At 36.1% G+C, this 16,727-nt stretch overlaps 1 protein-coding gene across 1 annotated transcript in view; it reads right to left on the reverse strand.

Annotated features, from left to right (window-relative positions):
- Positions 1–906: 906 nt before the first annotated feature.
- Positions 907–16,727, reverse strand: part of BRIP1 (BRCA1 interacting helicase 1) — a 190,826-nt gene continuing 175,005 nt past the window's right edge. Inside the window, exons 18-20 of the mRNA XM_058445351.1 lie at positions 13,099–13,181; positions 5,477–5,806; positions 907–3,750 (exon numbers count right to left, since the gene is read on the reverse strand). Coding sequence (XP_058301334.1) covers positions 2,906–3,750; positions 5,477–5,806; positions 13,099–13,181 — 1,258 coding nt within the window. The 3' untranslated portion in view covers positions 907–2,905. The remainder of the gene's footprint in view (positions 3,751–5,476; positions 5,807–13,098; positions 13,182–16,727) is intronic.

Here is a 16,727-nt window from a genome sequence, read left to right on the forward strand (position 1 = left end):
ATTTGAGATGAAATTGGGTAATAACACTAAGATATGAATAATATGCTTAATTTTCTCATGTAGTTTACCAATTCTAAAGGTAATTTCCTTTTTTTTTTTTTTTGAGGCAGAGTCCCACTCTGTCGCCCAGGCTGGAGTGCAGTGGTGCAATCTCGGCTCACTGCAAGCTCCGCCTCCCGGGTTCACGCCATTCTCCTGCCTCAGTCTCCTGAGTAGCTGGGACTACAGGCGCCCGCCACCACGCCTGGCTAATTTTTTGTATTTTTAGTAGAGACGGGGTTTCACCGTGGTCTCGATCTCCTGACCTCGTGATCCACCCGCCTTGGCCTCCCAAAGTGCTGGGATTACAGGCGTGAGCCACCGTGCCCGGCCCTAAAGGTAATTTCAAAAGTCCTCAAAATGTGCTTTAATTGTAGCATTGCGAAAATAAATATCTAGCTTTCCAAGTTACTATGCACATATTCATACCATCTGTGTCAGTCTGTTCTCATGCTGCTAATAAAGTCATACCCAAGACTGGGTAATTTATAAAGGAAAGAGGTTTAATTGACTTACAGTTCTGCGTTGACTGGGGAGCCCTCGAGAAACTTACGATCATGGTGGAAGGCACCTTTTCACAAGGCAGCAGGAGAGAATGAGAGTGAAGCAGGGAAAAGCTCCTTATAAAATCATCAGGTCTCATAAGAACTCAGTATCACGAGAACGGCATGAGGGTAACCGCCCCTCACCCCGCCCACCGATTCAATTACCTCCCACTGGGTCCTTCCCACAACACGGCGGGATTACGGGAACTACAATTCAAGATGAGATCTGGGTGGGGACATAGCCAAACCACATCACCATCGTTCCCTAAATGTAAAATGAGTAAGAGCCACTTTACTTTTTTAATGAAATAACATGCTTTATTTTAACCGTTCTGGAACAAAAGCAAATGAAAATCGACTCAGAATATCAACAGACATTCCTTTATAGATTCTTAAAGCACAAAGAAATTTGTATGATTTTATAGTACTAACCTCTGCATTTTACAGATGAAACTAATTCCCCAAAGGGTGTGGTGATTGCCAATATGACTTAGCAAATTAGTGGCAGAGCCAGGTGTAGAGCCCAAGTCTCTTGTCTTTTACCAGGTATTTATTCGTTTCACTACCCTACTATCCCTATCTGTGGTTTAAGAATAATACCAGAGGAGATAAATTGTTTCGCCCTTTCAAAACAACGTAAAAATTACCTTCTAATCTAGTATTTGGTACTTACTGCTCAATGATCAACTAGAAAAAATATATAATACTAGATGGGATCTAATATATTCTAAATTCTTTAACTGGTAAATTGTCAATTTAAATGTCTTTGGACTACGCTTAGAGTTGTAACATCAAATGCTATAGAAACAAGCTGTAAAAATCTAAATGTCTCAAAATGGAAGCAAAGACATACCTATATAATAATTCATTTATCCAAATGAAATGTAAAATAAATCCTTACTGGAAATTTTGACTTGAAAATAATAGACCATACAGAATTCTTGGATAGCTCATAAAATTTCAATTCAAATTACTCACAAAAAGTCCCAATGCCCAGTGAATAACAGATGTTTCTTAAAAAAAAAAATCAATGAATGTATTTTTGGAATGATGTCAGAGATGAGCATCTTTTATAATCATTTTTGATTAGACATATAGCTTCATTCATAAAAACACAAACAAGGTCAAAATTCACAGAAAGGATTACTGTACTCTAAGGAAACATATTCTAGCTGCAGCTATAAATGTGGGTTTGCTTATCAAATTTATATATGAAGTTTTCTATCTTAATCATTGTATAACTAAAGCTTATGCTAGACCAATACCAGAGGGGATAAATTGTTTCACCCTTTCTAAACAATGTAGAAATTACCTTCTAGTCTAGTGTTTGGTACTTATTACTCACTGATCCACTAGGAAAAATATATAATACTAAGCAGGATCTAGTATTTTTTTCCACAATGATGGTGAAGATAAATAATTAGGATAGAAAATTTAGAATACTTCATTTGGTATTTTATATCTTTACATCAATTTGTTTATGACATGTTTGATTTTAGGTTTATTATACAAAGAATGTAAAACAATTTCAATTAAAAACGCATACTACTTTCTTAATTTCTCTTAATTACTTATAAGTAGGCAGTTTAATAACGAAATAAACCTTTCAAGACAAATGGTGATCTCTAAAAAAGTCTCGGACTGATTTGAGGTAAAATCTATAGTGAAATATGACTGAGGTGTGACTAGATTAGACTATTAATTTTTATGTATCAGTATGAAAACAAATGGATGAAGAGAAACACCTAATATGAATATTTACATGAAACTAGAAGTGCCCTAGGATCTTTGAATAATCTTAAATTGCATTTAGCTAAGGAAGACTTATTTGAGGACAATATTTTGTATGAATTACTTTATCAAAACTCAAGAATAGGCCAGGCACAGTGGCTCACACCTGTAATCCCAGCAATTTAGGGAGGCAGAGAAGGGCAGATCACAAGGCCAGGAGTTCAAGACCAGCCTGGCCAACATGGTGAAACCCCATCTCTCCTAAAAATACAAAAAGTAGGTGGGCATGGTGGTGCACACCTGTAGTCCCAGCTACTCAGAAGGCTGAGGCAGGAGAATCGCTTGGACCTGGAGGTGAAGGTTGCAGTGAGCCAAGAGCACACCACTGCATTCCAGCCTGGGCAACAGACCAAGACTCTGTCTCAAAAAAAAAAAACCCCAAAACTCAAGAATAATAACATTTACATTTCTGAACATAAAATAGTTTTTTAAAAAGTATGCCACTTATTCAATGTACAAATTATTACTTAAAATAGAGTTTAACATAAGCATGATGACATATTTTTACTTAGCTTGAGAGTTAAGTATTATTACTTAAAACCAGGAAACACGCCTTTATTTTTGGAAGGAGATGGTTTAAAGTTCTTTATTTCTATTTCATGAGTTTTTCCCAGTTCCAGTTCATTTATCCAAGTTGTTTTTACATTACCATCCATGTCATCAATTTTACTTTCTTCAGTATGCAGAATTCCATTCAACTTTGTATCTGTGCAATCCTCAGCTTTCACTTCTCTGGCTGAATCTACTTCTTTTATAGTTCTAATTTCAAAAAGGTCTTTAGCTAAAATGCAGTCTGAATTGTTAGCCAATCTATTTCCTCTATCAGTTTCGGCTAGGTCATTTTTTTCTTCATCTGTATCTTCAGGATCATAAAGTTCAGGTGTAAAATAGATAGATTCATCTTCTGCTTCTGTTTCAAAATCTCTCTTTGAAGTGGACTGTTTATCTTCTTCACTTACTAGAGACAATTCAATGTCTGGATCCAGGGCTTCTTCAGAACAGAGCGGATGTTCAGAATGATTTTTTCTAGTAAGGGTGGCATCAATCTTTAATGATGAAATAATGGTTTCTGATTGAGGACATGATCCAAACGATGTGTTTACTGTCAGATTTGAGGATTCACATTTATCAGTGAAGGGCAAAACAGTTTTACTTTCCATCTTTTTTGTTTTGAAACGGGGAGGACTAGAGGCACTATTCTCTGATGACCCGAGCTCAGGTGTTGCCTTCGGTATTTTACCAGTAAAATACTGTCCCAAAGAATTAAAGCTTGACCAGCTAACTCTCTTTGTTTGTTTGTTGAAAGTTGGGCTTGTGGATCTGGAAATCACAATTTTTTCTGCTTTCCCTGCTTCTTCCAGGAATACTGGATCATCTAAGAATACAAGAATTTAAGAGATTTAACTTTCTGCTCCTAGCTAACATAATTGTTCGGTTAAAATAATTATTTATTAGAAATACCTAAATAACTGTATAGGATACATAACTTAGAGCCCCCAACGAATACTAGTGGATTTTCATCTTGGAACAGAATATTAACTCTGAAAGAAGTCTTAGGTCTCTAGTGTTTCCTAGCCCAAGTTATAATGCTGTCTGGTAAACTATCAAATTCCACAGCAGGGAGCTCAAGAATGAATGAGGAAAGAAGGGGTAAAAGGGAAGAGGAAGGGAGCTGAGTAAAGGAGGGAACAGGTTGTAAACATTTGCCTTAAAAATCCACTAACCAGTGACTGAGAAAAACTTACCTAGACTAATTATTTTATTTAATAAATAAGGAAAGTGACAGAAGGCTAAGTTATTTGCTCAAAGTTATAAAACTGGTTAGTAAGAAGACCAAGACTAGAACCTAGGTTTCCTGATTACCAAGTTAATCGGCTTGAATTCACTATTTATAGTGAATTTTGTATTACTGTTTTGTAGTATTTATATACAAAATTGTAGTATTTATATACAAAATTGTATTACTATTTTGTAGTATTCATATACTACAAAATAAATGTTTTAAAATTGATTTTTTTTTTTTTTTGAGACCGAGTCTTGCTTTTATTGCCCAGGCTGGAGTGCAATGGTGCAATCCCGGCTCACTGCAACCTCCACCTCCCGGTTCAAGCGATTCTCCTGCCTCAGCCTCCTGAGTAGCTGTGATTACAGGCAGCTGCCTCCACACCCAGCTAATTTTTGTATTTTTTTAGTAGAGACGGTGTTTCACCACACTGGTCAGGCTGGTCTCGGACTCCTGACCTCAGATGATCCACCTGCCTTGGATATATGAATTAAAACAACTGAAATTATATCCAATGGTATAGACCAGAGTTTGGCAAACCTTTTCTATTATAGGCCAGATAGGAAATATTTAGGCTTTGTGGGGCATAATGTATCTGTTGTGACTACTCAATTATGCTGTTCTAGTGCAATACACACAAATACTCAACTCTGCTGTTGTTTGTAATATGTAAATAAATGGGTGTGACTACATTTCATTAAACTTTATTTACAAAAACAGGCAGCAGGCCAAATTTGGCCCATGCGCCACAGTTTGCCAATTTGATACAGATGGTTATTTCAAAATATTTTAAAATATTATTTTTCATCACTTAAAATAAATGTCTCTCACCTCCTAAAAATAAGTAAGTTCATGAGAACTGTCTATATAGGAAAAGAAGTTCATATAGAAGTATCTACATAAAAAATTAGGCCAAATTTTTATATAGCCTTTAGAATAACATCTACCACTTATATGGTACTTTACAATGCTGTGATATTTATAATTTTGACCTTTGCAACCCAACCTGAAGGGATAGCTAGGCAGGCATTTTTTTTTTTTTCCTATTATGACTCAAAAAGGTCAAATGACTTGCTCATGATCACAAAGCTAGTAAGTGGCAAAGCCAGTTAGTGGAAAACCAGAAAATATGCTCTGGTCTCCTGAAAAAAGTTTGTTCCCATTACAATACACTATACTGTTTCACTACTTTATGATAACACCTTATATTACAAACCACCATATTTAAGGAAATTAATCTATACCCAAATAAATATCATTTCACTAAATATAATGAAAGACTTCTCTATCAAAGGTAAATGGGAAGAACTTTTCATACTTTTCTCCTTTCTGGAGATAATGCCACTTGGTAGAGGTGAATTTTTGGTAATAATTTTAGGACACTGTAGTTCCTGGACACACATCTTTGCTTCATCTTCCACAAAATTTTCTGGTGATAGATGACTTGCTGCTTCCAGTAAATAAGGTGGGGTACTGTACTTTAAAGAGGTCACTTCAAGTGTAGACTCATCGTCCTGTATATTGGTTCGGTCCTTTATGGATACATTAAGAACTTTTTGATGCTTTTTGGAAAATTCAGCTAAGGACTCCAGTGCACTTTCAAAGGTTGAATGGTGCTGAATCTGCTGCCGTACCCATTTAGAAAGTCCTAAAGAAAAAGGTAAACCCAGGGGAAAATTTGGTTACTTAGTTATTAAAATATTGCATGCTAAGGTAATACACTTGCTTTTTCTGGTGAAGTAATCTAATTTGTATTTTGAATATACAGAATGGTTCTCCATATGTTTTTTCTGCAATTCAGCAATTTTACTACATATGTATCAGTAACATATGAAGTAACATTCATATATCAGTAACATATGAGTAACATTCTCTTTATATACAGTAATTGTCAAATGGAGAGAGAAAAGAGGCAGTGGAAGTAGGGCAGAGATGGGAAAACATATTCTCTGGTTAAGAATAACTGGTGAATATGGCAAATTTAATTTCATCATAATTCCCCACAAAAATTGCCTATTTTTTTCTGTAGGGAAACTAGAAGTTGTAAACAATGTAACTTTCCATTCTAATATTCTAAATTTTACTCCATTTGCAAAAATAATTTCAAGATTCTAGTCTCAAGTTTTTTTGTTCCCTTCCTCCACCAATTCCAAATACATCTTAAATTAAAATTATTCTGGAGGTGAAATAAATAACACTGTCTTATAGGCAAACCACATCCCTTCTGAATTTTTATGATATAATTATTTTTAATGTATAATCAAGTTATAAAGGACATGATTTGACCTGTGACATATAAAAACTGCATAAAAATGAAACCTAAGAGTTTAAGGTGCTTTCTAGTATGGTGTACTTCCAAATGAAATGCAAAATCAGATATTTGAACTTTTACAAAATAAATATTCCCTGCCAACACTACTAAAACTAGCATCATCTTTTGGAGGAATAAGTTTTAAAAGTCACTATAGGGTAAAAATTTAAGTTCTAGATTTTAAAACTAAAAAAACTTTAAATAAGCCATTTCCCTTGAAGTCTTTTATTTTGTTCATTTGGGGAATATGATTAGACCATAAAAATATGTGAAATTCTCTAAAATTGAAAATGTTTAGGCTGAGTGTGGTGGCTCACATGTATAATCCCAGCATTTTGGGAGGCTGAGGTGGGATGATTGCTTGAGGCCAGGAGTTCAAGTTTGCAGTGAACTATGATTATGTCACTGCACTCCAGCCTGGGCAACAGCGTAAGACCTGTCTCTAAAAAAGAAATAAGTAAATAAAAATAAGAATTTTAGTACTATATTTACCTCTTCATTTCAACCTTTTTATAATCAAAGAAAGCCTTTTCAATGTAAAATATCATTGTCTGCTTTTGAAAACTTGAAAGAATCTGAGCTCTACCTGCTGACTAGACACCAGCACTTAGCATTTTTGCCTTTAGTTATTGTTTGACCTAGGCTACTGCATGCTTTACATGGAAAGGGAAGATAAAACAAATAAAGCAATATTTTCTGCTCTATGTTTTAATATCAAACCAAATACAGTAATTAAGCTCTGAAATTGAAAAGGTAGAGTCTACACCCACACATGGCTAATCTAAAACAAAACTTAACATCTCTTTATTATAATAAAATGTATTTTTTTTTTAGCTAAAAGGTAATAATAAAGATACGCATGTATCCCATGGCTCTTTAATAATAACTCCTGGTATTGACTCTGAAAACTGTTTACTGTTGGATGAAACCATCGAGTGAGAAAAAAATGATACTACTGGCTGCATCAAAGCGGTAGGAAAATTTGTGGCACCCTCTCGTCATGATCCCCACTTCAGAATAGTACCTAGCTGCTTCTTCCTGGGGAGAAAAGAGAAAACTGGACCTTATGTCTTTTTCTGGGAGGCTGCCCCAGGGACTGGCTTCTATCTTACCTGTACTGAAGAGCTGACATGAGCTGGCATGCCTTACATGCCCAGGGGCCACTAAGAACAAAAGCGCTGAGCAGCAAGTTTCTGCTCCACAGGAACCACAGTGCAACAGAGGCCTATACAGTTTGATGGCCACTCCCTCAGGGGGACAGAAAAGCCTGGAGTGTGCATCCAACATCTTGGCTTTTCAAGGAGCTGTCTAGGGACTAGTTTCTGTCTTGCTTGTCATAGAGTACCGACTGGACCTAGCATACTCTATATGCCTGGAATCTACTAGGAACAAAAGAGAGTCAGGCGTGATGGCTCATGCCTGTAATCCCAGCACTTTGGGAGGCTGAGGCAGGCAGATGACTTGAGCCCAGGAGTTTGAGACCAGCGTGGACAACATGGTGAAACCCCGTCTCTACAAAAAATACAAGAATTAGCTGGGTATAGTGGTATACACCTGTGGTCCCAGTTACTTGGGAGACTGAGGTGGAAGGATCCCTTGAACCCAGGAGGCCGAGGCTGCAGTGAGCTGAGATTGTACCACTGCATTCCAACATGGGCGACAGAGTGGAGACCCTGACCAAAACAAACAAACAAACAAACAAACAAAAAACCCAGCAAATATTTCTAATAAGGAATTTACAGACAAGTCCAAAGAAGCCAGATCCACGGAAAAGGTTTGAGAGGCTCCCAGAATGCCTACATGGGCTGATGAGTGAAGGTCTTTCCCTGCACAAAACCAGTCAGTAAACACTGTGAGAGGTGGCTGTTTTTTCAAATGTGTGGATACCTTACAAGGTTACAAGAAACATAAAGAAACAGAAAAAAATAACCCTGTCAAAGGAACAAAATAAGTCTCCAGAAACCAACCCTAAAAAAAAAGAGCTATATGAATTACCTGGCAAGGAATTTAAAATAACTGTCAACATGATGCTCACAAGTTCAAGAAAGTAATATAGAAAAAAAGGAGAATTTCAACAAAGATAAAGAATACAAAAAAGAACTAAACAGATTTTGGAGCTAAAAAATGCAATAACTGGACTGAAAAATTCACTACAGGGGTTCATCAGCAGACTTGATCAAGCAGAAGGAAGAATCAGGAAATTTGTATTTTTTTATATTTTTTTAATTTTAATTTAATTTAATTTAATTTAATTTAATTTTATTTTTTTGAGACAGTCTCGCTCTGTCGCCCAGGCTGGAGTGCAGTGGCGCCATCTCAGCTCACTGAAACCTCTGCCTCCCAGATTCAAGCGATTCTCCTGCCTCAGCCTCTTGAGTAGCTGGGACTACAGGCAGGTACCACCACACCCAGCTAATTTTCATATTTTTAGTAGAGGTGGGGTTTCACCATGTTGGCCAGGCTGGTCTCGAACTCCTGACCTCAAGTGATCCACCTGCTTCAGCCTCCCAAAGTGCTCAGAATCAGGAAATTTGAAGGCAAGTCATTTGAAATCATCCAGTCAGGGAAGCAAAAAGGAAAAAACAAAATGGAAAAAAAAAGTGAAGGCTTATGACTTCACTTATGACTTGACTTATGGGGCACCGTCAAGCTGACCAATATACACATTCAGGGAGTCCTAGAAAGAGAAAGAGAGAAAGGAGCAGAAAGCTTATTTATAGAAATAATGACCGAAAACTTAATAAACCTGGGGGGAGGAAAATGACATCCAAATACACGAAGCCCAGCGAACCTGAACAGGATGAACCCAAAAGTCTGTACCAAGACACTTTATAATCAAAGTGTCAAAAGTCAAAGAAAAAAATAGAAATTTGAAAACAGCAAGAGAAAAGCAACTTGTCATATACAAATGAAGTCCTATAAGACAGTCACTGGGCCAGGCATGAAGGCTCGTGCCTGTAATCCCAACACTTTGGGAGCAGAGGTAGGAGAATTGCTTGAGCCAAGGAGTTTGAGATTAGCCTGGGCAACATAGTGAGACCCCATCTCTACAAAAAAAAATTAAAAATTAGCCAGGTCTGGTGGTGCATGCCTGTAGTCCCAGCTGAGGCTGAGGTGGGAGGATCACTTGAGCCTGGGAGGCTGAGGCTGCAGTGAGTCATGATCACGCCACTGCACTCCTGCCTGGGTGGCAGAGTAACACCCTGTCTCCAAAAAAAGAGAAAGACTTCTCAGGCAACACCTTGCATGCCGTTAAGGAAGTGGGATGACATGTTTGAAGTGCTGAAAGAAAAAAACCTGCCAGTGAAGGATATTATATCTGGTAAAGCCATCTATCAAAATGAATAAGAGGTAAAAACTTTCCCAGAAAAGCAAAAGCTGAGGGACTTCACCACTAAACGTGCCTTACAAGATATGCTAAAGAAAGCCTGCTAAACAGCAACACAAAAGCATAAAGTTTGCTCGTGAAGTTAACAGTGTACACAAATATAGAATACTTTAATATAACAGTGATACATAAGTAATGTTTAATTCTATACAGAAGTTAAAAGACAAAGTATGAAAATAACTATAATAGTATGTTAGTGGATACACTATATAAAAGGGTATAATTTGTGACTTTAATAATAAAATGTGATGGAGAAAAGTAAAAGTGTAGAGTTTATACAACTGAAATTAATTTGTTAGCTGAAAATATTGTTATAACTATGTTTTATGTAAGACCCATGTAACCACAAAGGAAATATCTATAGAAGGTATACAAAAGAAAAATGAGAAAGGAATCAAAGCATTTTTCTTCAAAAAATTAAAAAATGAAAAGCTTTTAAGACCAGCAACAAAGCAAGGATGTTCATTCTCATTACTTCTATTTAGCTTAGTACTAAGAGTCCTAGCCAGACTATTAGGCAAGAAAATGAAATAAAAGGAATCCAAATTGAAAAAGAATAAAGTAAAATGATCTCTCTTTGCAGATCACATGATCTTTTATGTGGAAAACCCTAAAGATTGAAAAAAGCCTGTTAGGACTAATAAACAAATCCAGTAAAGTTGCAGAATACAAAAATCAATGTACAATAATCACTTGCAATTCTATACACTAAAAACAACCAAAAGAGGAATTTAAGAAAACAATCCCATTTATAATAGTATGAATGAAGCTGGAAACTGTCATTCTCAGCAAACTATTGCAAGGACAGAAAACCAAACATCGCATGTTCTCACTCATAGGTGGGAACTGAACAATGAGAACACTTGGACACAGGAAGGGGGACATCACACACACCGGGTCCTGTTGTGGGATGGGGGGAGGGGGGAGAGAGAGCATTAGGAGATATACCTAATGTAAATGACGAGTTAATGGGTGCAGCATACCAACATGGCACATGTATACATATGTAACAAACCTGCACGTTGTGCACATGTACCCTAGAACTTAAAGTATAATAATAAAAATAAATAAAAATTAAAAAAAATCTCAAACCAGGGGAAAAAAAAAGCATCAAAAATAATAAAATACCTAGGAATAAACAACTAAGGAGGCAAAAAAACCTGTACACTGAAAATTATAAAACATTGCTGAAAAATAGTAAAGACAACACAAATAAATGGAAAGATATCCCATGTTCACAGATTGGAACACCTAATATTGTCAGAATGTCCATACTACTGAAAGCAATCTTTTTTTTTGAGACAGAATCTTGCTCTGTCACCCAGGCTAGAGTGCAGTGGCGCGGTCTTGGCTCACTTGTAACCTCCACCTTCCAGGTTCAAGCCATTCTCCTGCCTCAGCCTCCTGAATAGTTGGGATTACAGGCACCTGCCACCGCACCCGGCTAATTTTTGTATTTTTAATAGAGATGGGATTTCAACATGTTGGCCAGGCTGGTCTCGAACTCCTGACCTCGTGATCCACCTGCCTTGGCCTCCCAAAGTGCTGGGATTACAGGCGTGAGCCACCATGCCCGGCTGCAATCTCAATTCATATGGAACCACGAAGGACCACAAATAGGCAAAAGAATCTTGAGAAAAAAGATAAAAGCTGCAGGCATCATACCTCCTGATTCTAAAATACATCACACAGCTGTAGTAGTCAAAAAAGTATGGTACTGGCATAAAGAAAACCATATAAGCCAATGGAACATAATAGAGAGCTCAGAAGCAGATCCACACATACATGGTCAGCGGATCTTCAACAGGGTGTCATTGGGGATTGATATGCTTTGGTTATTTGTTTCCTCCAAAGCTCATGTTGAAATGTGTTCCCCAATGTCATAGGTGGGGCCTAGTGGGAGGTGTGTGGGTCATGGGGACAGAACCCTCATGAAAGGCTTGGTGCTATCATTGTAGACTTTCTGAGGCCCCCATTAGAAGCAGATGCTGGTGCCATGATTCTTGTGCAGCCTGCAGAACCATAAGCCAAATAAATCTCTTATCTTTATAAATTATCCAGTCTTGGTGTTGGCAATGATTGTTGGGATATGATACCAAAAACACAGGCAATAAAAGCAAAATTAGACAAGGAGGACCATGTTAAACTAAAATACTTCTGCGCAGCAAAGTAAATAATCAGCAGAGTCAAAAGGCAGCCTACAGAATGGGAGAAAATATTTGCAACGCATATATCTAATAAAGAGTTAATCCCCAAAATATATAAGAAACTCCTATATCTCAATAGCAAAAAACAAACAAAAAAACACACCAAAAACCAAACCAAAAAAACAGATACGCAAAGAAATCCAAATAACCCAATTAAAAAATGAGCAAATGAAAAGATGTTTCTCCAAAGAAGACATATGATTCGGCCAACAGTTACAGAAAAGATGCTTAACATCCCTATTCATCAGAGAAATGCAAATCAAATCCACAATGTGCTATCACATTATACCTGGTAGGAGAGCCATTATGAAATTTAAAAAAGAGAAAGAAGAAAAAAGGAAATAAGCATTAGGGAGGATATGGAGAAACTTGTGTGCTATTGGTGGGAATGTTAAATGGTGCAGTTGCTATGAAGAACAGTATCAAATCAAAAAATTAAACTTAGAACTATGATGATTCGCCAATCCTACACTTGGTATTTATTCAAAAAAATTGAAATCAGCATCTTGAAGAGATATCTGCGTTCCCATGTCCATTGCAGCATTGTTCCCAATATCGATGAGGGGGAAACAACCTAAATGTCTCCTGACAGATGAATGAAGAAAATACGGTATAATGTATACATAAAATAAAATATTAAGCAGTCATTGAAAAAAAGGAAATCCTGCAACATAGATGAACCTTGAGGACATTATGCTAACTGAATGAGCCAGTTACAGAAGGACAAATGCTGCATAATTCAATTTATATGAGGTATCTAAAACAGTCAAACTAATAGAAGCAGAAAGTATAGCGGTGGTTGTCAGTGGATGTGGGGGAGAGGGAAATGGGGCATTGCTGTTCAGTTGGGGTTAAGTTTCAGTTATGTAAGATTTAAAAGTTCTAGATATCTGCTGTGAAATACTGTGCTTATAGTTAACAATATTGTACTGTGCACTTAATAAGATGGTAGAGCTCATGTTATGTGTTTTTCACCACAATAAAAATATGAAGATTGTTACTAGTTTTTACTCTAAGCCCAGCTGAGATCTTACCAGATATATAGCGACTTGGGTTATTCCTAAAGCGATCATCCACTAGAATAAGAGCTCCCCAATCATTTCTGTGTCGAATACATCTAAAAAAAATAGGGAAAAAATCAAATAATTATAACATTGGAAATAAATCCAGTTTTCCAGTGGGACAGACAGAAAATTGGAAAAAAATCAATTTTATAGATTCCTTTAAACAATTTGTTATTATCAGAAAAGTTATAGAAGCTATCCAATACAATGTAACAAAGTAGATGTATTAAAAATACCCTACTTTTTCCAAATACGGATAACTTGCATCCAAGATGTTGTATTTTATTTGGCACTCAAGAAAATCATAGAAAATATTTTCTAACATCTTTCTTAGCTACACAGACCCTTTTTTTTTTTTACCTTAAATATTATAAATAATTGTAGGTTTTATGTAAAGGTCCTTTTTACTAGTTTGATGAGAGTTTTTAATCATGAATAAACATTTAATTTTGTCAAAAATATTCTAAAATTCAATTGACGTAACATGTAGTTTTTCTTCTTTTGACTGTTAATATGGTAGATTACACTGGTTCATTTCAAACACTGAATCATCCTTGCATTCCTAGTCATGGTGTATTATTCTTTTTATAGATTGTTGGATTCAATTTGCTAGTTTAAAAAAATACATTAAAAATAAAAACATACTTTTTAATAATGATCAAACAATTTTAAAGTGTACAATGCAATGGTTTTTGGTATATTTACAAGGCTGTATAACCTATACCACTTATCTATCCCAGAACATTTTCACCACCCCAAAAAGAAACCCTGTGCCCACTAGCTGTTATTCCAAATTATCCCAATTATTCCCCATTACCTCTGGCAACCACTAATCTTTCTGTCCTTAGAGAGTTGCCAGTTCTGGACATTTCATTTAACTGGAATTAGACAATATGTAGCATTTTGTATCTGGCATATTTCACTGAACATGATGTTTTCAAGATTCACTCATATTGTATCATTTCTCAGTACTTCATTTATAAGTTAATGTTTCCACTTTTTGGCTACTATGAATAATGCTGCTATAAACATTGGGGTACAAGCTTTTATATGAATACATGTTTTTTATTCTCTTGGGCATACACCTAGAACTGGAATTGGTGAGTCATATGGTAATGCTATCTTTAACTTTTTCAAACACTGCCATACTGTTTTCCAAAGCAGCTGCACATTTTACATTCCCACCACATACGTACAAGGGTTCCAAAATCTCCACATCCTCACCATCATTTGTTATTGTATACCCTTCTAAAAATATATCTACCCTAGGAAGTGTGAAATGATATTTCATTATGGCTTTGATTTGCATTTGCCTAACAACCAATGACGTTGAACATCATTTTTTATGTGTTTACTGGCCATTTGTGTATCCTTTTTTGGAGAAGTCTGTTCAAATTATTGGCCCATTTTTAATGGCCCATTTTGTCTTTTTATTATTAAGTTGTAAGAGTTCTTTGTATATTCTGGATACTAGATCCTGCTACACATGATTTACAAATATTTTCTCCATATGTGAGTTGTCTTTTCCATTTATTGATACTGTCCTTTGAAGAATAAAAACTTGAACTATAACAAAGTCCAATTTACCTACTTTTTCTTTGGTTGCTTGTGCTTCTGACAGCAGATCTAAGAAACTATTGCCTAATACAAGGTCAAGAAAATTTATACCTCTCTTTTCGCCTTTTTCTGTCTTTGATCCACTTTGAGTTAACTTTTGTATATGGTGTGAGGTAGGACTCTAATTTCATTATTTGCACATAGATATCCAGTTGTCCCAACACCATCTGTTGAAAAGACTATTCTTTCTTTGAGTTGTCTTGGCACTCTTGTCAAAAACCAGTTCACTGTAGATGTATGAATTTGTTTATGGACCCTCAATTCTACCCATTGATCTATACCTCTGTCTTTATGCCAATACAATATAGTCTTGATTATTGTAGCTTTTTAGTAAGTTTGAAATAGAAAACTGTTTGTTCTCCTAGTATGTTCTTCTTTTTCAAGATTGTTTTGACTATTCTGGGTTCCTCGCTTTTCCATAATAATTTTAGAATCAGCTTCTCAATTCCTGCCAGAAAGTCAGCTGGGATTTTGATTAGTATTGTATTTAACCTCTATATCAATATAGGGGAGTGTTGATATCCTAACGATAAGTCTTCTAATCCATGAACATGGGATTCTTTCCATTTATTTAGAATTTTCTTTCAATAATGTTTTGCAGTTTTCAGTATACAGATCTTTCATCTCCTTAGTTAAGTATATTTCTAAGTATTTTCTTCTTTCTGATGTTATTTTAAATGGAATTTTTTAAGTTCATTTTTAGATTTTTGGCTGCTAATGAGTAAAAATGTATTGATTTTTTAATATTGGTCTTGTAACCTGAAACCTTGCTGAACCTATCAGTTCTGTTATTTTAAAAATGGATTTCTTAGAATTTTCTTAGAATGTAATATATCATTTGCAAATAAAAATAGTTCTGCTTCTTCCTTTCCAATCTGTATACCTTTCTTTCTTCTTCTTGTCTCACTGCCCTGGTTAGAACCTCCAATACAATATTGAATAGAAGTGGCAAGAGTGAAAAATCACTGTCATGATCTTGAACTTAGGAAAAACATTTCAGTCTTTTAAGATTAAGTGTGATGTTAGCTGTGAGCTTTTAATAGATGACCTCATTAAAGCTAAGTAAGTAACCTTATATTCCCACTTCATTGAGTATTTTCATCATGAAAATGTGTTGAATACTGTTTTATGCTTTTTCTTCTTTTTTGTATCTTGAGAAGATCGTGTGGTTTTGGTCTTCTTTTAATATGGTGTATTACATTAATTGATTTTATAAAGCATGTTGAACCAATGTTGGATTGCTGGGATAAATCTTACTTGGTCATGGTGTACAATCCTTTTCGTATGTTGCTGGTTCTGTCAATGACTTTTATTTCTATAGTCATATGAAATATTGCTGTACAATCTTCTTTTCTTGTAATGTATTTTACTTGTTTTAGTATCAGGTAATACTGGCCACATAGAATGAGTTGGTAAATATTTCTCTTCTATTTTTTGCTAGAGTTAATGAAAGATTAATGCTAATTCTTCTGTAAATTTTTGGTAGAATTCACCAGTGAAGCCATTTGATCATGAGGCTGAGGCAGAAGAATCACTTGAACCTGGGAGGTAGAAGTTGCAGTGAGCTGAGATCACGCCACTGCATTCCAGCCTGAGTGACAGAGTGAGACTTTGTCTCACACACACACACACACACACACACACACACACAAAAAGGCTGGGCGCAGTGGCTCACGCCTGTAATCCCAGCACTTTGGGAGGCCAAGGCGGGTGGATCACGAGATCAGGAGATCGAGACCATCCTGGCTAACACGGTGAAACCCTATCTCTACTAAATATACAAAAAATTAGCTGGGTGTGGTGGCAGGTACCTGTAGTCCCAGCTACTTGGGAGGCTGAGGCAGGAGAATGGCGTGAACCCAGGAGGCGGAGCTTGCAGTAAGCCGAGATTGCACCACTGCACTCCAGCCTGGGCAACAGATAGAGACTCTGTCTCAAAAAAAATAAATAAATAAAAAAGGGGGGAAGTGTTTTGATGACAA

The sequence above is a fragment of the Hylobates moloch genome, unplaced genomic scaffold (genome assembly GCF_009828535.3).
Source record: "Hylobates moloch isolate HMO894 unplaced genomic scaffold, HMol_V3 SCAFFOLD_10, whole genome shotgun sequence".
In the NCBI taxonomy this organism is placed as follows: domain Eukaryota; kingdom Metazoa; phylum Chordata; class Mammalia; order Primates; family Hylobatidae; genus Hylobates; species Hylobates moloch.